This window comes from Asterias amurensis, chromosome 15 (assembly GCF_032118995.1).
Source record: "Asterias amurensis chromosome 15, ASM3211899v1".
Classification (NCBI taxonomy): domain Eukaryota; kingdom Metazoa; phylum Echinodermata; class Asteroidea; order Forcipulatida; family Asteriidae; genus Asterias; species Asterias amurensis.
The window spans coordinates 10,660,279-10,688,174 of record NC_092662.1 but is presented as its reverse complement, the minus strand read 5'-3'; the positions used below and the strand labels follow the sequence as shown (position 1 = coordinate 10,688,174).

Sequence of the window (27,896 nt, the reverse complement as noted above, 5' to 3'; positions counted from 1 at the left end):
TACCGCCAAAATATAACAGTGACGGGGTTCAAATTTGCACCGGCACACTCGGGTGGGGTATCCGCAAGAAGTAATCACGCTAATTCGGCTTTTCGGCGGGGTGGCTCGAAAATTAAAAAGTTTATTCCCCGGGCAAGGAAAAGGGAAGAGCGGCCATCTTGTTTTTTCTAATAGTCAACTCAGGAAATCGCGTTTTGACGGTGCAAATCGACCAAGTTGAGCGACCTGAACAATTTTCCTGTGTGGAGGCATGCAAAATTCGCCAAACCTTGGGAATTACAACTCTTTGGTGCAAAAGTGACGTCATTATTTGACCAAAGATGGTCGATTACCGCCAAAATATAACAGTGACGGGGTTCAATTCTGCACCGGCACACTCGGGTGGGATATCCGCAAGTCACGCTAATTCGGCTTTTCGGAGTGGCTCGAAAATTAAAATGTTTATTCCCCGGGCAGGGAAAAGGGAAGAGCGGCCATCTTGATTTTCTAATAGACCATGGGATGATCGCTAGAATTGTTCAAAACCGTAGTCCCCACTTTTGGACCACGCAATTTTTGTATGTAGGTATGAAATAAAACACAGAAAGTCCATTACTTGCTGTTGCTTGGCGAAAATCCTGCACCGAATCCCGAAAAGAAACAATTACGGCGACAAATAGGATCTAAAAATCCTCGGAAGCCTGCGATGTGGGTGACGTCATTCGAAGCATTTTCGTGTTTCGTTCCTACACTGTACCATTATAACATACAAAGTATTTCTTCAAACCCCTGAATAAAGGATGCCGATTTACAGGCTCGTTCGACAAAACTACAAGTTTAATATCACACAAGCGCGAGTGGAATACGAACAAAATAGTGCGCCTGCGTCCCACATCTAACTCGGCCGCGCGCGTGATAATACAAAATGTAACACACGCACGTCGTAGCAACGAAAAACAAATGGCATTGTAGTTGATGTTCAGTCAATAAAAATCAAGAGTTTTTGTTGTAGGCCTTTGCATGTTTATCGGAAAGAAAAGGGGAAAATTTACATCGTTCACATTAAACACTTGGAAAAGGTTCTTGCACTGCCGTGAACGATTGGTAAATAGTCCCAGTGTATACAGACGTTATCAAAAAATACTGTTTTTGACCTAAAATGACCCAAAAATTGGTCTGTTGCATGACTCCACACAGGAAAGTTGTTCAGGATGCTCAACTTGGTCGATTTGTACCGTCAAAACGCGATTTCCAGATTAGAAAAACAAGATGGCCGCTCTTCCCTTTTCCCTCGGGGAATAAACATTTTAATTTTCGAGCCACCCCGAAAAGCCGAAATAGCGTGATTACTTCTTGCGGATACCCCACCCGAGTGTGCCGGTGCAAACTTGAACTCCGTCACTGTTATATTTTGGCGGTAATCGACGATTTTTTGTCAAATTATGACGTCACTTTTACACAGCGCTGGAAGTCGACCAACACTGGGAACGATCAAGAAGATGTACACCGGTGTACATCACTTTTTATGTTACCCGACCCCCGAGCCATGTATTATGCGTTTTTGTTGCACGTCACGTGATTGGTTTTTGACCAACCATACTTCACATTTTGTTACCGAGGTTTAACAACACCGATTCATAAATACCCCCAGACAGTTTTTCTACTCCTATTGGTGGAGCGCATCACGTGGGGGTGTTTAAACGGTTGATTATGACCAGTTTTTATAACCGAATGGCTTCTGCGTGTCAGGCGCACAAGATTATAACGCGGAACGCATTTCATAGCTATTAGTAAACAGCGCGTAATCTACTTCCGCTTCTACTTCTTAAGCGCGCGCGCGTAAACACAACCCACGTGCAACAGACTCTTCACAAAGTTTTTGGGAACAAATATTTCAAACCTCCAATTTTCAACTGTCAAAGTGTCTGTAATATTTGTTTACGTTTTTTAACATGTATGTTCTTTATGATGACGAAGCATAGCGCCAGCATGGTGGCAGCATGTGTAAATGAGCTCTCCCGAATTTACAATTTTGCTGCGGGAAAATCTATCTTCAACTATCCAGTCTTTCGACAGAGTGTTATTATTGAGTCATAGATCACACTGGATGATTCCTGAGGATATCAATATTCTGCTTTCCACCGATTCTTTGCAGATATTTTCTGATATTCTTGAGTGCAAGCATGCTCGACCCACAGAACCGGGCATACCCTCCTGATCGTGCTACACAGAGGGACACCTTCATTGTTGTTGCTGCTTTGTTCCTTTGTTTTTGGGCAGTGAATCTTCCCATTCAACCACAGAGACACTATTATTCTCTACTGTCACACAGCTTGGTTGCCCAGCTTGTTGGCATTCAACTACACAATCTGCGTTTTGCCATGGACTCAAACTGCAATCAACTGGATACATCCTCCCTACCTCAGAACAACTTGCTTGCAGGTAATATGTATCAATACAGCATCCGTCAATTGCTTGAATAGCATCAGGGATTCGTACAATTCTGCAGAAAATGACTACTTAAACCCCATGGTAATGAAGAACATACGCCATCTTGGTATAAATAAAATACGTGCTACCCGCCGAGGATGCCGAGGTGGCAAACAGAAACATAAAGCCAGGAATACTGCTGTACACCAAGCAGGAGTATGTCAAAACAACTTGATCAAAATCAATCCTATACCTGATCATTGTAAGCCGGTCACCAACTTCTTACTACTGAACTGCCGCTCTGTTTGTAACAAAGCTCTCATCATATCTGAGTACATTCTTGACAACAGTCTTGATGTTGCCCTCCTCACTGAAACTTGGCTACAGGATGGAGACTCACCAGTCATTGATGAACTCACTCCAATCGGTTATTCATATCTTGGGACCTGCCGAGAACACAAGAGGGGTGGTGGAACTGGGGTTGTGTTCAAGTCATCATTGAACATAAAGCCCTCTATGCCAGCTCTCTCATTTGATTCATTCGAACACACTGATGTATGTACAACCACTGCCGACCATCTTCGGATTGTCGTGATATATCGCCCTCCCTCTTCATCTATCACACAATTCTTTGATGAGTTTGAGGATTTTATCACTGGCTTGGCACTCTACTCAGGAAGACTTGTTATCACTGGAGACTTCAATATCCATGTTGAAAATGTCAACTCTTCAAATGTGCAACGCCTACAGGAGCTCTTGACGGTGACCAATTTCATCCAGATTGTCAATGGCCCGACACATATAAAGAATCACACCCTTGACCTGGTAGTTGTCCGTGACGACGACTTCCAAAACTGGATCAATCTCGATGTCACCCAAAGCTCCATGTCTGATCACTTCAGTGTGCTATTTGCCCTCTCCATCGATAAGATAGATCACACTCCATCCTTTGAATCCATCGACAAGCAGTGCTTCGCCTTGGACCTGACTGCCAACCTTAGTACTACTTCCTCTGAAAGCTGCCCCAACAGCATTCTTCATAACTACAATCAGGCTGCTATTCACACCGTCAATCAACATGCTCCTCTGATTACTCGCAAGAACACTCAAAGGAAGCACCATCCTTGGTATACTCCAGATATCCACGAGATGAGGCATCAAAGAAGACATCTGGAATCGATCTGGCGCAAAAATGGTCTAGAATGTGACCGACAACTTTACATAAACTGTCGCTCTTCTGTTAACAACCTAATCGCTAAGGCTAAATGCAGCTACTATCATGATATTCTGAGCACCTCCAACCAGAAGATAATCTTCAGAACTGTGAATAAGCTTCTTGGTGGAAGTGAAATTGCTCTCCCATCTACCACTCCAGATGCTACATCACTCTGCAATCGCTTCTCAAATTACTTTGCTGACAAAGTTGCAACCATTCGCAATGATTTGGAAGACCAAGCTCTTCATCTACCGCAGGAGAAAACGACACCAATACCATATCGCAATTGCTCATCGCAGTTAGCAGAACTTCGACCATCAAATCCCATTGAGCTATTGAAAATCATCAAAGATAGTCCATCAAAGTCGTGTTCGCTTGACACTATTCCAACAGACATCTTGAAGCAATCTGTTGAAGCTCACCTTCCAATCCTCCTCAGTCTGGTTAATACGTCATCCATCACCGGGACTTTCCCAACGAATCTTAAGAAGGCAGTCATCACCCCAATCCTCAAGAAACCTAACCTCGATAAGGAACATCTTTCGAATTATCGTCCAGTTTCCAACTTGCCCTTCATTGGAAAGCTCCTTGAAAGACTAGCAAACAAGAGGCTCATTGAACACTTCAACATCAATAACCTCAATGAAGATCTTCAGTCGGCCTATAAGAAACACCACAGCACAGACAGCACTCTACTGAAGGTTCATCATGACATATCAACTGCTCTGAGTGTCAACAAAGCGTGCCTTCTTGTGCTGTTAGACCTGTCCGCCGCTTTCGACACTATCGACCAAGATCGCCTTATGTGTGTCCTTGAAAGGCAGTTTGGTGTTGTAGGCAAAGCCAAAGCATGGTTCGCATCATACCTATCTCATCGCTCCCAGCGCATCAACATCGGCTCCTTCACATCTGATGAATTCCCTCTAAGATTTGGTGTTCCACAAGGGTCAGTGCTTGGCCCCATACTGTTCAATGTATACACTGCGCCACTAGAAGCCGTCATCACATCCTATAAAATACACTACCATAAATATGCTGATGACATCCAGCTATACATCTTCTACAATCCAAACCTCGACGGTGATCTTGAACGAGCTAAGCATCACCTCTCTTCGTGCACGAGTGCGTTGGTTGTGTGTGACCGCCATAGAGTTATATATAAGAACTAGAGGGCGCACTGGCCCATATACGCGCTCCGGCATGCGCGCAGGCCGCCACTTTCTAAGTTGACAAAACTGGCATCTCACAGCGTGTGTTTGTGTGGCCATTTTGTAAGTGGAACAAACAGCATCCCGTGATGAGCGATCAATAAAAAAAACCTCAAACGTGTAATTTCATATTCAAGGCACGTGCAGAATGACGCGCTTGTCATCTTGCGGTCCCGTGGCGTTTGTGCACGAAGCATCACTCGTGCACCCTCTAGTTCTTATATATAACTCTGTGGTGACCGCGCAACACCAATGGTCTTCGAACCAAGACTATGGTGAGAGAGATCCGAAAATCAGAGAAACAGAGCGCCCGCTAGCGTTCGGTCATCACAAGCGTGTACAGTTTATGCCGTGCATAGATCGGAACGTTGGTTGTGTGTGACCGCGCAACACCAATGGTCTTCGAACCAAGACTATACAAGCAGTTCGCTGCAACTCGACTATCTCACCGCGTGGGACCATAAACGACTTGTCCACAAGTCTACTCTCGTAGCTGTCATGGCGGCGCCCATATCGTGTGGTGAACGAGTGGAGCGTATGCGACAGTATTGTGAAAAAAGTAATCACGTTTATATTAAAGTATTTGAGGAGTGGGAATTACAAAGAAGGTTCTTCTGAAAGCCAGAAAAGGGTTTGGGGTTGCCCCTCGGAAGAGCACTCGTTTGACAACAAAACAGGTCTCGAAGATTTATTCATGGCGGTAGGGGGGACGGGGACTCACGCCCGCAACAACAGCATGCTACGTCATCCCGGAGAGCTTGGCACGCCAGAGATCTGAGACCGTGATTACTGCGTGCCGAAATCTCCACTGACGTCACCCGGAGGCCGCCACACCGGGTCTACCCCGCGGTGCTCACTCGGGTGAGCCCCTGACAAGAGCTAAACGAAAGATCACACTCGCCCTCTCCTGGTGACGGCATGCACCTCGGGTCACCCCCAAGTGACCCACTCCACAAGCCCCGTCAAAGCTATTTGAACGTACCGGGGCAGACCAGGGTCGACCCAGGGAAGCTAAACAAACGCACCCATTATACTAGACTGGGGTCAGCACAACTAACCTTGGATAGTCTGCAAGCCGAAGGAAAAGACTACGGGCAACTTATCAAGGCCTTGGAATGTCGCTTGGATCCTTCAGGCGGGAAGGACTTTAACAGGGTCAAATTGATACACCATCGCCAGCAGACGCAAGCAGAGAGCCTTGAAGTTGAGTCAGCAGCAGAGGACATAAGAAGACTGATGTACCAAGTCTATCCTGACATGCCAGAGAAGAGTCGTGGCCGAATGGGCCATGACCAGTAGATGCTGTACATGAGGGCCAAGGAACAGCGGGGGAAAGACGGGCCTATTGCATTATTGATTTACAAGTTGGAAATGTTGCTGCTGTAGACGGATTGCAAATGGATGTATGCGTAAAATAGAGCACTGACTCTGACGCAAGCACGGAAATGCCGATGCCATGTCGTGAATGCCTTGCCTGCAGTGTTAACGTTCCCCAGATAACTGGGAGGGGCAATCAATGCCAAACACTACGAGCGAGACGAACGACTATCAAAGTGTGCTGCACCGGGGTGTTGTGGTTTCATTTAGAAGTTAGCCCAGTAAACAAAGGAACGTTAAAAACACGTGAAAAACACGTGAAATTCGAGAAAAGGTTTGGTGCGAATCACGTTCTTGAAAAACGTGAAAATCTCCTCGGAGGCGTTAATGCGTTTTTGCTAAATATTCACGTTATACCCTGAACGTGAATGTCACGTGAATTTCACTTCCATAATAACGTTACCAGTCCAATCCTAAAAAACGCGCATTCCAAACCAGAAAATAACGTAAAATACCCGTTATTGAATCGCTATTACCCTGCGTTATATTCACGTGTTTTATCCGTTGTTGATTCAAGTTTGTTTTACACTTAAAGGTCACGTTATGGTCAGCTATACAGATAACGTTTTTCAAAGCACGGGATAATCTCGTTGGAGGCCTCAATGGAATACACTGGACATTTCCTTATTATAATAACGTTATTTGCCGGTTGTTTATCAACGTGTTTTGGACACCTGATAATCACGTTCTTATTCTATTATAAAAGAACTGTTTTTTTTTATCCCTTAATGAAAACGTCATTATCCCGACATATGAACTCCCTTTTTGCATACCTAATAATCACGTTCATAACTGGTTGTAGAAACCCCTTTTGTGCACGCCCAGTAAATCACGTTCTTAAAAAACGTGAAAATCTCTTCGGAGGCGTTAATGCGTTTTTGCTAAATAATCACGTCATACCCTGCACGTGAATGCCACGTGAATTTCACTTTCATAATCACGTTCTTAACTGGTTGTAGAAACCCCTTTTTGCACACCTAATAATAACGTTCTTAGCTGGTTGTAGAAACCCATTTTTCACACCTAATAATCACGTGTTTAACCCTTTACAGAAAACCCTTTTAGCACACCTAATAATCGCGTTCTAAGCTGGTTGTAGAAACCCCTTTTTGCACACCTAATAATCGCGTTCTAAGCTGGTTGTAGAAACCCCTTTTTGCACACCTAATAATCGCGTTCTAAGCTGGTTGTAGAAACCCCTTTTTGCACACCTAATAATCGCGTTCTAAGCTGGTTGTAGAAACCCCTTTTTGCACACCTAATAATAACGTTCTTAATCCTTTACAGAGACCCCTTTTCGCACGCTTGGTGTTCACGTTCTTAACCGGTTCTAGAAACCACTTTTTTATACCGAATAATCACGTTCTTGACCCGTTATAAACAGCCTTAACCAAACCTAATAATTACTGTTTCAGCCGGTTAGAGAAACCAATTGTTGAACACCTAATAACAACGTTATTATTCGGCATTAGAAATCCCCGTTTTCGCTCTAATACATGTAATCACTTTCTTCACCAGTTATAGAATACGGGTTTAGAATATAGAGCACCATTATTTAAAAATAAATTTACATTAGTAACTTACAGATCAACATTACAAAACGTATGCAAAACCTTTAATTTGTTTTACACTTTAATTGTTCACAACAAAAGTTAACACATAACCATAACTGTAACGAGATGCAAAACTATTCAGTCTCAATGAAAAGTTATTCCTAAGTATCCCACCAACTTTAACAAGTTTAATAATTAAAAATAAAATTATCCATTCCAATACACATTCCAAGGGATAATGACATCAGCATCCAAACTTCACAACAATGAAAATAATTACCAGAATTGTACATTCCTCACCAACATTTCCCTGCATATATGTTCATTTCCAAACTTGATGACTTTCCCTGAATATTTTTCCACTTAAAAGCACTGGACACCTTTGGAAAGTCATTGTCAAAGAACAGTCTTCCCACTTATGCATAAAATAACAAACCTGTGTAAATTTGGACTCAATTGGTCGTCGAACTTGCGAGAAAAAGAAAAAACACACTTGTCGCACAAGTTGTGTGTTTTCAGACGCCTTATGAATTCGAGACCTCAAGTTTAGTTAAAATAATATTTCAGTGACAAATTATTTTTTTCTCAAAAACTACGTTACTTCAGAAGGAGCCGTTTCTCAACATGCGTATACTATCAATAGCTCTCCATTGCTCTACACCAAGTAAGTTTTTATAACAATTTTGGGGCATTACTCAAAGTCATTGTTAGCATACAAAACTTACTTGGTAACAAGCAATGGAGAGCTGTTGATAGTATAAAACATTGTGGGAAACGGCTCTCTCAGAAGTAATGTAGTTTTTGAGAAAGTAATTTCTCACTAAAATATTTGAATTGAATTCGAGACCTCAGCTGAGGTCTCGAATTCAAGCATCTGAAAGCACACAAATTTTCTTCCATTATTCTCTCGCAACTTCGACGACCAATTGAGTTCAAATTTTCACAGGTTTGTTATTTTAAGCACATGTTGAGATACACCAAGTGAGAAGACTGGTCTTTGACAATTACCAAAGGTGTCCAGTGCCTTTAAAAGAAAACCTACTTACTCAGATGTTTAGATTGAGTTTTAATATTCCATCTACATCTACAAACATGAGTGTTTTCAGTAAACAGCTAAGCATAACTTCTCTTACAATTTATCAATTTGTTTCATTCTTTTTTTAGATAAGCAGGAAAGAATGCTTGTTTAATATGAACTTCACTAGGGTTTTGAGTGTCAGTACAGTTGCTGTTTTGATTTTAAATCATAAATCTCAGTTAACTTCATTTTGACTTGCCCTGTACAGCTAAAATGCTTTGCTTGACATTTGTTTTGTCAAGTATTCCGTGGACAGCTTGCAAAATGAGTACCTTAATTCAGGAATGATCAATTTCTTTCATTCTTTTTTTTTCTAAGAAGCAGGAGAGAGTGCTTAAGCTATACATCTTATGCTTCCTCTTCACTGGTGTCCTCTCTTTCTGGTACACTCAATACTGGATGAAGTTTGACAACTTTTCGCTTAGGATAAGCTTTAAGTATATTAACAAACAAGGTTGGAGTCTAACTCTGCCTGTTGGATAGGTCTTTCTCTATTAGCTCTTGATGCCCCTGGAAATATGTAGAAAAAAACAAAACATCATTATGCCTGTTAATTTATTTCATGTTGGTTAACAATCAACATTTTGTCACACTAGTAAACAAAACATGAATTGTTTTTTTCCATTCTGAAATCCAGATGTGATTTGTTTCACATGTGGCTCTAACATAACAAGCTTCACAAAATTAAAAAGTAAATGGCAAGAACTTGGGAAAAAAATTATGAAAAAAAAATAGAAAATGAGGCAGGCCTTGTGTATGAATTTGATTAAGATACATAAAAAGAAAGTTGATATTATTTGGCAAATAAGGACACTGAAGTACTATTGAAAAAAAGTAGCACATAATAATTATGCTGCTAGTTTTCATTTTTTCTCCCTGAAGCAGTCCTTCGGTGAACAGGACCATCGAAAGTTTGGCGTAACAATAGGGTAGAAAAATGTGGGGCCGGATGGCTGGAGTTTTTAAAACAATCAAAGAACAATGGAGCCCCCCTTTAAAAAAAAGGGTGAAAAGAAAGAACACCCACATAAGAGACCAAATGTACTTAACTGTCCCTTTGTTATAGACTCAACAAGGCAGTAAATATGAGGGCACACATACATAAACAAATACATGCAATCAGGGACATACTTTTTTGTTTGTACATTTTGGTCAACAACACCTAGGGTTTTGAATTTTTCCAACCAGGTACCTTTCCTGAGCAGGGGATCCTTGTGTTATAAGTTACAGGTTTGAATGTGTTTACCTGACTCTAGGTACATGTTTCTTTTTTCAGGAGTGCATACAATTTTAGGGCAAATTTTTATCACTCGCAGAAAGTATAGCTTTCGTTAATACGGTTTTTTAAGTTAGTAAAATTAATAAGTCGAGAGTTTACTTACTGATAATGATCGTATATAGAGCGAGACCCTGCAAGGATGTCTTGGCATCACACTTTTTCCTTTCCTGGCCACACTTTGAAAGCATTGCCAGTACTGGTACCGATGCCACTGCCTCTAACATTTTCCTTAGTACTGGCCTTGCCTCCTTTTCTCCAGCAGCCTTCACCACTAGATATTGTTTCTTAAAGAAAATTAGGCAAGCAATAAGAGAAAGGAAAACGTTTATTACCGTTTGATTCATGGTGTTGATTAGTTGTTGACTAGATTATTACAAAAGCGCCAAAATTGGCGGTTGCGAGCCTTATAACACTACAACACATATATAGCAGTAGTAGTGTAATGCTGGTGTTGAAACGAAGACAAAACCCGGTTTGTCCTTCATTCAGGGTTACAAAACAAATCGTCCCTGGATTTTGTATAGTTGATATCTAGATCTTCTTCATTGTTGAAATATTCACTTAAAGGTTCACGCTCAGTACATATATTGAAAAAAAACGTAATCAGGACAGCAGTGTATCTTATCAAAGGATGATTTCTTACCATATGGCTGCTAAATAATTTAGCATAACATGAAAAATGCCGTTTTCCCATAATGCTTTGCTGCTATAAAAGTGCATTGCCCTTCCCACATGTGGCAGCTCTAGTGGTAATGATGGCATTTTTAGATCAATAATGTGTGTAAGGGGAAAAGCGAAATCATACATGTAGGCCTGCGCCAACAGACCAGGAGATGAGAACATTGTGACAACAAAAAAACGTTTTGATGGTAATAAACATGTGCATCATATAAAACAAATTCGAGGACAAGCACAGAAAAATAGTAAAACCGGGACACACTCAAAACGTTCAAAAAGCTTTAGGTTAAGTATTATAAAATTCTTCCCTTGTACATGGAGAATCATGTAATGGAAACCAAGGCTTTAAAGAGCGTATGAGGCGTTAATATGTGTACAGTTCTTAATTATGGAGGGGGGGGGGGGGCAAAGTCAAAGTGGAACAGTTGTTGGTAGGGGGTGGGGTTTGGAACTGAGGGAAGGTGCGAGGAAAAGAGATACACACTGCCCAGAAAGAACTAAAGCGGAAATAACCCTAGAGCAGGAAATTCGAAACCAAATCCGTGACAGCAACAGATAGGCAGAGAAAGGTGTGGGGGGGGGGGATTGAAAAGGAAATCACATGTTATCGGTGTGGTCTCTGGTAATAAACCATTCCCTGACTGTTTGGATGTTGTTTTTGTGGGAGACAAAGGTCTTCGTTTTCCAAATAATCATAGCAATGGTTAGAACAGACCTAATGTTTTATGTTTTAATGCATCTTCACAGAAGAAAGTGTGGCGGGGGGGGGTTGGGTTTGAGAAAAAGGAAGGGTCGGGAGGATGGAAGGGGTTGTAAAACTCACTAAAAAACCTTTTTTTCCGGAGCAAATATTTGAGTTATATATAGAGAATGTGACTCACCATGACTAAAACATCTACATTTTGTACGTGGTGAACGCTCTTCATCGATTGAAGAATACATCACGTCTGCATTGTGCATATCAGCATCGGTCACCAGTACGACAGCTACAAAGAAAATAATAATGAAGTGTTAAGAAATTTGAAGTTTTTTATATACAAACAAAACAAATGGCTTACTTCGTCGAGAATGACAATGATGACGTGGGTCACAACGAGTGTGAAACACACACACATACATGTAATTGTTTTAATAACTGTATGACCGAGGACGAAAACAGATTTTTAACAATTACTCGAGTTACTCTTCTATTTAAACAGGACATGAAATTTGTATTATTTTTATCCTTTTTTTAGATGTTAAATTAATTGTCTTCATTCATGTGACCCTTAACGTTAATTGGTTGCAAACATGTGAAATGTACTGGAGTTTACTACTTACATGTGTTTACCTCTTCCTGAAGGGATGCTCTCTCGTCGGATTCTTGTGTCTCGATGTTCTCCTCCTCCTCCTCCTCATTGTCCCCTTCCCGGCCTTCTTCGCCATCATCAATTCCTTTACCCCGCTTGTCACCATTCATTGTCTTTGATGACATTTTTGCTCCCCGACCTGCCCATCTTTGTTGCTTTCTTCTTCGGACTCGTATTTGTCTGACGTAGAGTTATAGCGTGATACGGCTTTATCAGCCTTCAGGTAAGTATCTGTCAAAAATGTGATGAAAATACTTTGTATAACGTCGGCTACAAACACAAACAGACAATCAATAAATGTGCCCCAAATAATTATAGTAATAATGTTCGGTTTTTATAAATTGCTTTATACACCGCGTCTCAAAGCGCTTCCAACATTAGTACCCCTGGTCACTGGGCCATATTCATTCCTTAAACCATCTTAGCTCCCTGAGGAGTATACAGCCTGTGCTGCCAAATATGTAGTGCACTAAGCTAAACCAACCACAAGAACCATCTCTGCCCTCACAGGTGTCCATTTACCCCTGGACAGCGAGAAGCAATTATAGTAAAGTGTCGTGCTCAGGGACACAGTTCTCACAACCGGGATATGTACCTGTATTCATTCCAGTTCAATGTGTTAAAAGAAAAAAATTTACCTTTTTTTCGAACGCAGAAGTATTACAAAATAAATGTCATTATGATTTGAGTGTAAACTTACGGAACCGCTCATGCAACACACGGACATGGAACTTTTTCCATTTCGACGGGTTCAGCTTTTTGTGGTCAATGATGAGTCTTTTGATGTTGAAATTTTGCTCTGGCCACCAGCAAAAATCCTTTCGCTGCGAAAAAATTTGAATAATTTAAAAGAAGGAAGAAAAAAACAAAACAGTTTAAGGTAATACTATATCTCATTAAAATGCATCTCCATTTTCATAAACCATTTAACATAGGGGGCGAGTTGAAAGGGATAATATATCCCATCTAACTGAGACAATAAGATAATGTGATCATACGCACTATTTAGGCCTACAAAGTTTATCGTGAACGAACATAAAACGATCAATAAAATCACACTAACCCTAATTCCTCCATGCACTAAAAACACACCCGGCATAGCTACATGTAAATGTACATGTACATGATGTATAATATGTACATGTGCACAGTATAACCACATGGCCCGCTGCCCACCCACGAACCACGGCACTCGACACACATGAACCGTTAAATCTTACGCGATACACAAAACACGTTGTTCTCTACGAACCTCTACAATTTGAATTTCCAAGACAAAAATCTCTCTGTATACTTCAATAGTATTAACAAAATATACACCCAGAGTAATCAGGAGGCAACTGCTGCTAATTTAAGTACATTTTAAAGTAATAAATACAAATGGAAAATATCAAAATCACAGATTTAAAAGTGAAAGTTTGAAAGAGTTTGATTTACCTGTTGGACGAAAAGCAGTCGTTGAGGTGAAAGGTCACTGGACCCCGCGAAACCAGTGAGCTAAAACAATGGAACGTGTAGTAGATGTTGGATCACAAGCAGATTACTGCTTTAATGAACTTTAAACATGAAATGTACGGAGAGAATAAAAAATAAAATAAAAACGATCATCTCGCTGTGCATCGCACGAGGGCGCAAAACGGCAAAGGCAAACTTATAACTTACATAATACAATTAGGTCATATTATGACGAACAAATAATGAATAAAAAAAAAGCCGAAGTCATAATCATGTGTGCATGAGGGCGAATTGAAAAAAAAAAAAAAAACAGCTGAAAAACCAATACCAAATAAAATAGTTACAAAAATTGCGCAAATGCCCCGAAAACGAAAATTATTTCCAAATAGCGGGTACACTGGGGAAGATGGGACATTGCCTATAAACCAAATCAATTCTGGCAAACCCATCCTATGCATAACAGTTTTGTCCATAGCTGGTCTGTATGTGGAGGTTGCCCCTTTGCCGTTTTCTATTACCGTTGGCGTTGTTTCACGCGTCAGATTAAAAGTGCGGGTTAAAATCTTCCATTGGTAGGCCTATTATTTGTAAAACACAAGGTGGTTAGGTGACTACTTATTATTTTGTTTACAGCCTCGGACCTAAATAACTAAATAGTTCTGATAGAACGGCTGGATACAGAAAACAAGTTAACTGTGGAGAAACTGAAACCAGCTCTGCTTAGAAATAAATGATTAGGCTATCTCTCACACAGTTTAGGCCCTCTGTCCTAAACAGTAATTAGCTCGCCAAGCTATAGTAAGTTCGTAAGTTTTGTTTTTCTAATAGTAGGTTAATAGGCTGTCATATCCATTGGCTTTACTTGGGTATTTTGCAGTCGCCGCTAGTCAGGGGCGATTATTCCTTGTTTCACTTTTGTTCTGCCCTTATATTAATTAAAATCATTCAAATTTTGTGTTACAATGAATTTTATAAGCAAAATTGCCCAAATGGACTAACTGAAAAACGTCCGCTGCCGGAGTCAGCACCCGTATTGCCACACCCAGTAATTCACAGTTTAACTTAATTACAAACGTGTTGCTTACTTTTAAGATAATAACGGTATCCGTCTGTTTCTTATAGCAACCTCATATAATACGCTCAATAAAGTCGTCTGTTCTATGTCCTTACATAACCAAAGATTCCGTAGTCTTATATATTCAGATAATGGTAAAGAAAAAACCCAGTTTCAGTCAATGAACTTTCGGTTGCTGGACGTAGTAGAAAACTCATTACGAAACAAAACATCTGGTTATTTTTACCAGTCGGATGACTATGACTACGTGTGTATTTAGTCAAAAACACGTCAGTTTAACCAGTTTTTTGTGGTTAGTCTTTCAACAAAAATAATTAGTGTTCTGACAACGTAATAGTCAGTTATTTGAAGAACCAAAAATCATCTCATTATTCAAACAGGTAAGCTGACTGCGTGTGTATTTGGTGAAAAACACGTAACTTTGACCATAATTTTTGTGGTTAGTCTTCATCCAAAATAATTGGTGCTTTGACAACGTAAAAGTCAGTCTTTAAAAAAAGAAAATTATCTCTTTCTTTAAACCGGTAAGATGACTACGTTTGTATTAAGTCATAAACACGTAATTTTGACCAGTGTTTTTGTGGTAATTCTTTAACTAAAATAGGTGATGTTTTGACAACGTAATAGTCAGTTGTTTGAAACACCGAATCATCTCGTTATTTAAACCTGTAAGATGACTATACGTTCGTATTTGGTAAAAAAAAACACGTAATTTTGACCATAGTTTTTTTGGGTAGTCTTCAACCAAAATAAATGATGTTTTTACAACGTCATTTTTAGTTCTTTTGAGGATCAAATCATCTTGTTATTTAAACCAGTAAGACGACTACGTTTGTATTTGGTGGAAACACGTAATTTTGACCAGTGTTTTGTGGTTAGTCTTAATCCAAAATAATTGATGTTTTGACAACGTAATTGTCAGTTATTTTAGGAACTAATTTATCTCGTTTTTTAAACCGGTAAGATGACTACGTATGTATTTGGTGGAAAACACGTAATATTGTCCAGTGTTTTGTCGCTAGTCTTCAACCCCCCAAAATAGTGTATTGACAACGTTATTTTCAGTTATTTGAAAAAACTAAATCATCTCGTTATTTTAACTGGTGAGATGACTACGTTTGTATTTGGTGAAAAACACGTGATTTTGACCAGTGTTTTGTGGTTAGTCTTTAACCAAAATATCTGATGTTTGACAACGTAATTGTCAGTTATTTTAGGAACCAAATCATCTCGTTATTTTAAGTGGTAAGATGACTACGTTTGTATTTGGTGGAAAACACGTGATTTTGACCAGTGTTTTGTGGTTAGTCTTTAACCAAAATATCTGATGTTTGACAACGTAATTGTCAGTTATTTCAGGAACCAAATCATCTCGTTATTTTAAGTGGTAAGATGACTACGTTTGTATTTGGTGGAAAACGCGTAATTTTGACCAGTGTTTTGTGGTTAGTCTTTAACCAAAATAAATAGTGTATTGACAACGTAATTGTCAATTATTTTAAGAACCAAATCATCTCATCATTTTAAGTGGTAAGATGACTACGTTTGTATTTGGTGGAAAACGCGTAATTTTGACCAGTGTTTTGTGGTTAGTCTTCAACCAAAATAAATAGTGTTCTGACAACGTTATTTTTAGTCATTTGAAAAAACTAAATTGTCTCGTTATTTAAACCGGTAAGATGACTACGTTTGTATTTGGTGGAAAACACGTAATATTGACCAGTGTTTTGTCGCTAGTCTTCAACCAAAACGAATAGTGTATTGACAACGTTATTTTCAGTCATTTGAAAAAACTAAATCATCTCGTTATTTTAACTGGTGAGATGACTACGTTTGTATTTGGTGAAAAACACGTGATTTTGACCAGTGTTTTGTGGTTAGTCTTCACTCAAAATTATTAGTGTATTGACAACGTTATTTTCAGTTATTTGAAAAAACTAAATTATCTCGTTATTTTAACTGGTGAGATGACTACGTTTGTATTTGGTGAAAAACACCTGATTTTGACCAGTGTTTTGTGGTTAGTATTTAACCAAAATAATTGATGTTTTGACAACGTAATTGTCAATTATTTTAGGAACCAAATCATCTCGTTATTTTAAGTGGTAAGATGACTACGCTTGTATTTGGTGGAAAACGCGTAATTGTGACCAGTGTTTTGTGGTTAGTCTTCAACCAAAATAAATAGTGTATTGACAACGTAATTGTCAGTTATTTTAGGAACCAAATCATCTCGTTAATTTAAGTGGTAAGATGACTACGTTTGTATTTGGTGGAAAACGCGTAATTTTGACCAGTGTTTTGAGGTTAGTCTTCAACCACAATAAATAGTGTTTTGACAACGTTATTTTTAGTCATTTAAAAAAACTAACTTATCTCGTTATTTAAACCGGTAAGATGACTACGTATGTATTTGGTGGAAAACACGTAATATTGACCAGTGTTTTGTAGTTAGTCTTAATCCAAAATAATTGATGTTTTGACAACGTAATTGTCAGTTATGTTAGGAACTTAATTATCTCGTTATTTTAACTGGTGAGATGACTACGTTTGTATTTGGTGAAAAACACGTGATTTTGACCAATGTTTTGTGGTTAGTCTTCAACCAAAATAATTGATGTTTTGACGACGTAATTGTCAGTTATTTTAAGAACCAAATCATCTCGTCATTTTAAGTGGTATAATGATTACGTTTGTATTTGGTGGAAAACGCGTAATTTTGACCAGTGTTTTGTGGTTAGTCTTCAACCAAAATAAATTGTGTTTTGACAACGTTATTTTCAGTCATTTCAAAAACTAACTTATCTCGTTATTTAAACCGGTAAGATGACTACGTATGTATTTGGTGGAAAACACGTAATATTGACCAGTGTTTTGTGGTTAGTCTTAATCCAAAATAATTGGTGTTTTGACAACGTAATTGTCAGTTATTTTAGGAACTTAATTATCTCGTTATTTTAACTGGTGAGATGACTACGTTTGTATTTGGTGAAAAACACGTGATTTTGACCAGTGTTTTGTGGTTAGTCTTCAACCAAAATAAATAGTGTTCTGACAACGTTATTTTTAGTCATTTGAAAAAACTAAATTATCTCGTTATTTAAACCGGTAAGATGACTACGTTTGTATTTGGTGGAAAACACGTAATTTTTACCAGTGTTTTGTGGTTAGTCTTCAACCAAAATAAATAGTGTTCTGACAACGTTATTTTTAGTCATTTGAAAAAACTAAATTATCTCGTTATTTAAACCGGTAAGATGACTACGTTTGTATTTGGTGGAAAACACGTAATTTTTACCAGTGTTTTGTGGTTAGTCTTCAACCAAAATAAATAGTGTTCTGACAACGTTATTTTTAGTCATTTGAAAAAACTAAATTATCTCGTTATTTAAACCGGTAAGATGACTACGTTTGTATTTGGTGGAAAACACGTAATTTTGACCAGTGTTTTGTGGTTAGTCTTCAACCAAAATAAATTGTGTTTTGACAACGTTATTTTCAGTCATTTGAAAAACTTAATCATCTCGTTATTTTAACTGGTGAGATGACTACGTTTGTATTTGGTCACAAACACGTGATATTGACCAGTGTTGTTGTGGTTAGTCTTCACTCAAAGTAACTAGTGTTTGTACAACGTAATAGTCAGTTATTTGAGGAACCAAATCATCTCGTAATTTTTACTGGTAAGATGACTAGGTTTGTATTTGGTGAAAAACACGTAATTTTGACCAGTGTTTTGTGGTTAGTCTTCAACCAAAATAAATAGTGTTCTGACAACGTTATTTTTAGTCATTTGAAAAAACTAAATTATCTCGTTATTTAAACCGGTAAGATGACTACGTTTGTATTTGGTGGAAAACACGTAATTTTTACCAGTGTTTTGTGGTTAGTCTTCAACCAAAATGAATAGTGTTCTGACAACGTTATTTTTAGTCATTTGAAAAAACTAAATTATCTCGTTATTTAAACCGGTAAGATGACTTCGTTTGTATTTGGTGGAAAACACGTAATTTTGACCAGTGTTTTGTGGTTAGTCTTCAACCAAAATAAATTGTGTTTTGACAACGTTATTTTCAGTCATTTGAAAAACTTAATCATCTCGTTATTTTAACTGGTGAGATGACTACGTTTGTATTTGGTCACAAACACGTGATATTGACCAGTGTTGTTGTGGTTAGTCTTCACTCAAAGTAACTAGTGTTTGTACAACGTAATAGTCAGTTATTTGAGGAACCAAATCATCTCGTAATTTTTACTGGTAAGATGACTACGTTTGTATTTGGTGAAAAACACGTAATTTTGACCAGTGTTTTGTGGTTAGTCTTTAACCAAAATAATTGGTGTGTATGAAAACGTAATAGTCAGTCATTTGAAAAACCAAATTATCTCGTTATTTAAACTGGTAAGATGACTACGTATGTTTTTGGTGAAAAACACGTTATATTTACCACTTTTTATTTAGTTAATCTTCAACGGAATTCGCCGATGCTCTGACGACCAAATATTCACGCTTTGTCGGCACCAGTAATTTACAGTTTGAATTCACGTTAGTTGTTTAGGTGAAAAATAGGAAATTTTTACCTTAAAATCACTTGTCAATCAAACGTTTGTAACTAACTTCGACTATTCACGTGATTAAGCGGTAATGTCGAAGGGGAAATATAACGTAAAAATTAGGTGCCCAGAAATCCTTACAAAAATCACGTGTTTGCAAGGTGACGATTTGGTTCGAAATTATTCATACCTAATTTTCACGTAAAATTCACCGACAAAACTGGTTACTTTTTGGTGTCTGTTTACTGGGAGGTGCTGCTGGGATTAGACTTGCAGCGAGGATGGTGTGATAGTCGTCACATAGATGCTTGGAATAGGAGGGATTGTTTCTGCCTCTGAGAGAGGCAGTGGATTGACAGCAGAGCTGCCGGATGACTGTTCCAGAAACAGTCAGAATTCCTCCCTGGACCAAGAAGGTTGCTGAGGAAAGTCTTGAGCATGGTGGTATGACGGTTTTGTAGTTGGTTACTTGAGCCTGCTGAAACATTGGTTAGAAAGAGCCATGTCATGGTTGCGCCACTAGTAGTTAGCACCAGTTTTGATGAACCACCCCTACGCTTCTTGAATCCAAGGGATGATCCAGTAGGACAACAGCAGCCACATTTAGCACCATAATTATATGCAATTGGCCCGGAACTTAAAGTGTGGGATGACTCTACGTTCAAGTCTAGACAGAAGTGTTTGAGTATGGACCAACGTGGCCGATGGCAGGGCCGGGAGTGAAACCGTTCTACTGTGCAGAGGGCCGAAGAAGCTTCTTATAGGCATAGGAAGCATGATTTAGACAGACACTGATAGCATGTCCACAAGGACCGGTCCCCGTCAACCAACGAGACAGGTGAAGTACCGAGAACACCTGCTGGAGACATTGACGTTCTGAGCCTCCCCCCGAACAGCCCCATACAACAGCTGCCATTCTCCGGTCTAAGACCCATATTGCAGCAACTGACCGTGCCCCTTCCCCGTGAGACCCCCCTGCAACTACTGTCCCTGCCTCACAACCCCTTGGGCCCCATACAGCAACGATATCCCCTACCAGTCCCTCAATTGTCTGAAGAATCCTAATGGAGCCGGAGGAGCGGATGACTGATGATCGCCAGCCTTCTCATCGAGACGGACAATCAACGAACTTATCGCCGTGTCGTGTCGCGTCGTGTCGCGTTAGTTAAAGTTTAGTTACAAATAGTCTTAAAGGAACACGTTGCCTTGGATCGGACGAGTTGGTCTACGAAAAGCGTTTGAAACCGTTTGTTATGAAATGTATATGGTTAGAAAGATGTTTAAAAGTAGAATACAATGATCCACACAAGTAGCACTCAAAATTGCACCGGTTTCATTTTACGTCGCGAACTAACACGGTCGGCCATTTATGGGAGTCAAATTTTTGACTCCCATAAATGGCCGACCGTGTTTTTCGACGAGGTAAAACAAAAACCACGCAATTTCGAGGCATATTTGTGTAGATCATTGTATTCTACTTTTACAACATCTTTCTAACCATACCGATTTTATAACAATCGGTTACAGAACGCTTTTCAAAGACCAACTCGACCAATCCAAGGCAACGTGTTCCTTTAAACTGTTCCTTTTTCTAAGTGTTTATTTTTAAAGAAAAGTTTTGAAGTTGTTGTCTGAAAACTTGTTTCAAAAGTGCCAAAGATTATTGGACAGAGAAAAGATCAGGGAAAGACACCTGAAATCCATTGCATTTTGTTTTGTGTTTAATAAAGAAAAGTGTTTTAAAACTTTCTTTTTGGAATGTTTGACTAATGTTGTTTTTGAGAAACCAAAGAGCCTCGCTTTCAAGTGTATAAATTTATTACATGTGTTTTGTCTAAAGTTAAGAGTTTTTGCCAATGTTTTGAAGAGAAAAACAAACAGTTTATCTAATTTGATAGTAAAATTGTAGTTATATGATGTGAGGACACATCACCTTCTTAAGGTGGGGGGTAATGTGGCGAAACAGTCGCATGGGGGCGCCATTGCTGACCTACTTCCAGAGCCATCGCCAGCGGTGCCGGGCACATCAACTGTGTGTGCACAACGCGTGATCCCCGCTTGGGGATCACATGGACAGCATGTGCTGACCACAGGCCGTAGCTAGCAGTGGGTATTTTTAGGCTGCGTTTTCAGTTGTGATTTAGCGGCTTGGAGGAAAGACGAATTGAGAGAACAGGTCAGTAATTGCGCACACAGGGCTTGATTATGGTTAAATAAAGAGAAGGAATTAAAGAGAATCATTAAAAGGAGTTAATCGACAAGAGAGAATAAGGAAACAGAATAAGGCATTATCAGTAACGGAGACATATTGCTTAACACCCGTTCTTTTCTTTATTGTGTCAGTTATTATTATTGTTTAGCTGCAGCGAAGACTTTTAGACCGCTTGAGTCGACGTTACAATATCATAAGGCATTGTAGTAAAACACCCCACCCCCCCTTAAAACACACACACTTCATAACAATCCGTTTTCCCCCATTTTAGACCAGTAATGTTTTGTTTCAGGAGATAATAAACCAATCTATGATATATTCTCTTTAATATAGACGTAATATTTTTTACGCTTACAGTATGCAGTTAATCCAAAATTTTTTTTTGTCATTTTCACTTAAAATATTTAATTTTTTTCCTCATATTGGCACACCATAGAATCCCAAATAGTAACCACCTCACGTGAGTGATCCATCTAGTGACTAAAACTACGGTGGCTCATATCCGCCAATTCCTAAAGAACTCTTGTTTTATATTACGGCGATATATCGCCATACTATTGCGTTATATCGCCGTACTAGTGCGTTATATCGCCGTATTTTATTGCGTTATGTCGCCGTACTGTGTTAATGTTGGGACTGCTCGAATCAGCAATAAACGAGTATAATTCACAATTAATGTGCCCTAATTAGACTGAAATAAGTAACTAAAACAAGGTCTCAACTCACCTGAAAAAAAACTTGGACCTCGGACGTCGTGCCTTGTGTCTTTGCCCTGTAGAATGCTGATATCACAATAAAAAACGGCGATTATAACGCAATAAATAGTACGGCGATATAACGCAAAAACATACGGCGATATAACGCAATAGTACGGCGCTATAACACAATAGTACGGCGATACAACGCAATAGTACGGCGCTATAACGCAATAGTACGGCGATATAACGTAATAAAATACGGCGATATAACGCAATAAAATACGGCGATATAACGCAATAATACGGCGATGTAACGCACTAGTATGGCGATATATCGCCGTAAAATAAAACAAGAGTTCTCTAGGAATTGGCGGATGTGAGCCACCGTATAAAACAGAATGAAACTCAATCTTGCAGATAGTAATTTTGTTTTGAACTTTCGAGGTTGGATGATGTTTCTATGACTCATTTTGAATGTTGGCATAATAATGCACTAGTGATTTGTACCAAAAATCAATAATTTTATAAATATTTGAGCATAACCAACGTCTAAGCCTGATAAAAATACAGATCGTGAGTAAACTGCATAGCTTTTGCAACCGGTGCAGCTTGCACAATCTCGCGGTAAACGGTAATCAAAGTTGAGGGTTCGAAAACATAATTATGAGGGTCGATATCGTTTGACGCTACGATAGTTGGGTGCGTTCGTTTAGCTTCCCTGGGTCGACCCCGATGTGGTAGATGTTAGTTTCCAAACGCCAGGAGTGACTCGCTACCATTCCTTGAGCTTTTTCTCAATAAGAATTGTTTGTGTATTTTTGTATGGTAGATACACCGATGTTTTGGACTTTCGTTCTTTAGTTCAGACATTTATTTTATTTATTTTTATTCACTACCATTAATATACAAAGGGGTCATGTTTTATTGCTGATTTTTAAAGTTTATTTCAAGATTGTTGTATTTACAACAAAGCAATGCGTAACCACAGAGTACGAACTCTTCATCAACTAAAGTGGTCGATTTGTAAAACGGTTTATCAATACGGTATCCTTCAAATTAAGCCAATTCATGTAGCATTACTGATTTTATCGTATTTTTATAAAGCTCCATTATATTTATTTCAGATTTTTGAAAATTTAAGACCACGAGTCCCTTTGCAGCATACTGTGCGTGTGTACAACACTGCTGTCCGTATAGTTTACGATTTCATCAACGCCACGTATGAGGGGCCGTTTATGACTAAATGAGCAAACCCATATATATAAGAGCAAAGGTATATATAATAAGAGCAAACCCATATATATAAGAGCAAAACCATATATATAGGAGCAAAACTATATATAAAGGAGCAAAACCATATATATATAGGAGCAAACCCATATATATAGGAGCAAACCAGCAAAACCATATATATAAGAGCAAAACCATATATATAAGAGCAAAACCATATATATATATAGGAGCAAACAATTTTTTATAAAAGACCACCGAAAATATATATAAAGATCAACGGCAAATATATAATCGATGCACAAATAAATATAAAGGATCAAAAACTCAAATATAAAAGACAAACACAAATATATTTAACATCGCCCTATATATTGGACGTAGTTTCATATATATAAGACATGTGCACCCATATATATAAGACATAAAGTCTCATACAAAGGACGTCAACAGCTGACCAAGGTTAAAATCGGGAACGAAATTCAGCCTTTGTCTGGCACTTGGTAATCATTGCGCACGTTTCGCTGGGAATGGGAAAGGGAGAGGGGGACCGACACGTCGCGACGGCGTGACTTTAATTGTAATTAATTTGTTTAATATAATTGAATGAGATTTTTGATTGATTTTGCACGATATACTAGCTTCTGAATATTCAATAAAATACCTGTTGATCCTGGCCATCACATTAGGGTTGGAATTTCCTGTGCCCTTACTGTTTTTCTTGCTTTACTTTTGTACACGTACATTATCTATTTGACATACTGTCTGCTTGTATTTGTAATTGTTTAATGGCCAAATAAAGAATAAGAATAAGAACCAATGAAAGTAATGAAAACATATGACGTCGCCCCAATGTCGTCCATACATTAGCAAAGTAAATGGCGGACTATCTCTCGTCTTCTTCCTTTAAAGTGCTGCTTCAGAAAATTTGAAGATTACCTCACAGCGTAAAACCAAAACTTTTAATATTTCGAACACACGGTGTAAAAAGGTTGGAAAGTTGATTTATAGTTTTTGATTGTGAACAATTTTCCTGTTATCCTAATTTGTTTTTACACTATAGTATCATGGAGATAGTATTGAAGAGAGGAATCGCTGTCGGTGTACGTGCAGCATGCACACTGATCAGATCGGATCGGCTGCCCTTTTCCAGCTAGCCCGGCCCGGGTGCTAGCTATATAGCGTCGGTCGTCAGTCACGCCGTCGCGTCCCCCTCTCCCTTTCCCATTCCCAGCGAAACGTGCGCAATGATTACCAAGTGTCAGACAAAGGCTGAATTTACGGCTCGATGATTTTCGTTCCGATTTTAACCTTTGACGGCTGTTGGCGTCCTTTGTATGAGACTTTATGTCCTATATACAGGGTGTCTCAAAAAAAGGGTAATCCTACTTTAAAGGGTTTTTATGGCCAGACTATTATGTTTACCAGCAGAAAGCATGGCATCATCTTAAAGCTGAAACCTTGTGCTTTCCAATGATACATTTGTTTACATTCAAGGGTCATGCATCAGCGAGCACCATTGTCTTGAAGTTGTGGTGCATAAATGCAGTTGGTACTAGTACGGCGATATAACGCAATAGTATGGCGATATATCGCCGTAATATAAAACAAGAGTTCTCTAGGAATTGGCGGATATGAGCCACCGTCACTAGATGGATCACGTGAGGTGGTTACTATTTGGGATTCTATGGTGTGCCAATATGAGGAAAAAAATTAAATATTTTAAGTGAAAATGACAAAAAATTTTTTTGGATTAACTGCATACTGTAAGCGTAAAAAATATTACGTCTATATTAAAGAGAATATATCATAGATTGGTTTATTATCTCCTGGAACAAAACATTACTGGTCTAAAATGGGGGAAAACGGATTGTTATGAAGTGTGTGTGTTTTAAGGGGGGTGGGGTGTTTTACTACAATGCCTTATGATATTGTAACGTCGACTCAAGCGGTCTAAAAGTCTTCGCTGCAGCTAAACAATAATAATAACTGACACAATAAAGAAAAGAACGGGTGTTAAGCAATATGTCTCCGTTACTGATAATGCCTTATTCTGTTTCCTTATTCTCTCTTGTCGATTAACTCCTTTTAATGATTCTCTTTAATTCCTTCTCTTTATTTAACCATAATCAAGCCCTGTGTGCGCAATTACTGACCTGTTCTCTCAATTCGTCTTTCCTCCAAGCCGCTAAATCACAACTGAAAACGCAGCCTAAAAATACCCACTGCTAGCTACGGCCTGTGGTCAGCACATGCTGTCCATGTGATCCCCAAGCGGGGATCACGCGTTGTGCACACACAGTTGATGTGCCCGGCACCGCTGGCGATGGCTCTGGAAGTAGGTCAGCAATGGCGCCCCCATGCGACTGTTTCGCCACATTACCCCCCACCTTAAGAAGGTGATGTGTCCTCACATCATATAACTACAATTTTACTATCAAATTAGATAAACTGTTTGTTTTTCTCTTCAAAACATTGGCAAAAACTCTTAACTTTAGACAAAACACATGTAATAAATTTATACACTTGAAAGCGAGGCTCTTTGGTTTCTCAAAAACAACATTAGTCAAACATTCCAAAAAGAAAGTTTTAAAACACTTTTCTTTATTAAACACAAAACAAAATGCAATGGATTTCAGGTGTCTTTCCCTGATCTTTTCTCTGTCCAATAATCTTTGGCACTTTTGAAACAAGTTTTCAGACAACAACTTCAAAACTTTTCTTTAAAAATAAACACTTAGAAAAAGGAACAGTTTAAAGGAACACGTTGCCTTGGATTGGTCGAGTTGGTCTTTGAAAAGCGTTCTGTAACCGATTGTTATAAAATCGGTATGGTTAGAAAGATGTTGTAAAAGTATAATACAATGATCTACACAAATATGCCTCGAAATTGCGTGGTTTTTGTTTTACCTCGTCGAAAAACACGGTCGGCCATTTATGGGAGTCAAAAATTTGACTCCCATAAATGGCCGACCGTGTTAGTTCGCGACGTAAAATGAAACCGGTGCAATTTTGAGTGCTACTTGTGTGGATCATTGTATTCTACTTTTAAACATCTTTCTAACCATATACATTTCATAACAAACGGTTTCAAACGCTTTTCGTAGACCAACTCGTCCGATCCAAGGCAACGTGTTCCTTTAAGACTATTTGTAACTAAACTTTAACTAACGCGACACGATGCGACACGACACGGCGATAAGTTCGTTGATTGTCCGTCTCGATGAGAAGGCTGGCGATCATCAGTCATCCGCTCCTCCGGCTCCATTAGGATTCTTCAGACAATTGAGGGACTGGTAGGGGATATCGTTGCTGTATGGGGCCCAAGGGGTTGTGAGGCAGGGACAGTAGTTGCAGGGGGGTCTCACGGGGAAGGGGCACGGTCAGTTGCTGCAATATGGGTCTTAGACCGGAGAATGGCAGCTGTTGTATGGGGCTGTTCGGGGGGAGGCTCAGAACGTCAATGTCTCCAGCAGGTGTTCTCGGTACTTCACCTGTCTCGTTGGTTGACGGGGACCGGTCCTTGTGGACATGCTATCAGTGTCTGTCTAAATCATGCTTCCTATGCCTATAAGAAGCTTCTTCGGCCCTCTGCACAGTAGAACGGTTTCACTCCCGGCCCTGTCATCGGCCACGTTGGTCCATACTCAAACACTTCTGTCTAGACTTGAACGTAGAGTCATCCCACACTTTAAGTTCCGGGCCAATTGCATATAATTATGGTGCTAAATGTGGCTGCTGTTGTCCTACTGGATCATCCCTTGGATTCAAGAAGCGTAGGGGTGGTTCATCAAAACTGGTGCTAACTACTAGTGGCGCAACCATGACATGGCTCTTTCTAACCAATGTTTCAGCAGGCTCAAGTAACCAACTACAAAACCGTCATACCACCATGCTCAAGACTTTCCTCAGCAACCTTCTTGGTCCAGGGAGGAATTCTGACTGTTTCTGGAACAGTCATCCGGCAGCTCTGCTGTCAATCCACTGCCTCTCTCAGAGGCAGAAACAATCCCTCCTATTCCAAGCATCTATGTGACGACTATCACACCATCCTCGCTGCAAGTCTAATCCCAGCAGCACCTAACTTCTAAATGAAACCACAACACCCCGGTGCAGCACACTTTGATAGTCGTTCGTCTCGCTCGTAGTGTTTGGCATTGATTGCCCCTCCCAGTTATCTGGGGAACGTTAACACTGCAGGCAAGGCATTCACGACATGGCATCGGCATTTCCGTGCTTGCGTCAGAGTCAGTGCTCTATTTTACGCATACATCCATTTGCAATCCGTCTACAGCAGCAACATTTCCAACTTGTAAATCAATAATGCAATAGGCCCGTCTTTCCCCCGCTGTTCCTTGGCCCTCATGTACAGCATCTACTGGTCATGGCCCATTCGGCCACGACTCTTCTCTGGCATGTCAGGATAGACTTGGTACATCAGTCTTCTTATGTCCTCTGCTGCTGACTCAACTTCAAGGCTCTCTGCTTGCGTCTGCTGGCGATGGTGTATCAATTTGACCCTGTT

The 27,896-nt window shown here is 39.4% G+C and overlaps 1 protein-coding gene across 1 annotated transcript; it reads right to left on the bottom strand.

Annotated features, from left to right (window-relative positions):
* Positions 1-7,386: 7,386 nt before the first annotated feature.
* On the bottom strand, positions 7,387-13,814 carry LOC139948483 (uncharacterized). Its single transcript, XM_071946639.1, has 6 exons — positions 13,585-13,814; positions 12,848-12,971; positions 12,119-12,378; positions 11,680-11,784; positions 10,224-10,404; positions 7,387-9,351 (listed from the first exon to the last, which is right to left on the bottom strand). The coding sequence occupies exons 3-5, from the start codon at positions 12,270-12,272 to the stop codon at positions 10,271-10,273; spliced, it is 393 nt and encodes a 130-aa protein (XP_071802740.1). The 5' UTR covers positions 12,273-12,378; positions 12,848-12,971; positions 13,585-13,814; the 3' UTR covers positions 7,387-9,351; positions 10,224-10,270.
* Positions 13,815-27,896: the final 14,082 nt, after the last annotated feature.

Excerpts from the sequence above, each read along its gene's own strand:
- LOC139948483 (XM_071946639.1), bottom strand. The coding sequence starts at position 12,272 with ATGTCATCAAAGACAATGAATGGTGACAAGCGGGGTAAAGGAATTGAT. Across the intron at positions 11,785-12,118 it reads TCAGGAAGAGGTAAACACAT|CTGTCGTACTGGTGACCGAT; the intron begins GTAAGTAGTAAA and ends TTTTCTTTGTAG. Across the intron at positions 10,405-11,679 it reads ATGTAGATGTTTTAGTCATG|AAACAATATCTAGTGGTGAA; the intron begins GTGAGTCACATT and ends ATTTTCTTTAAG.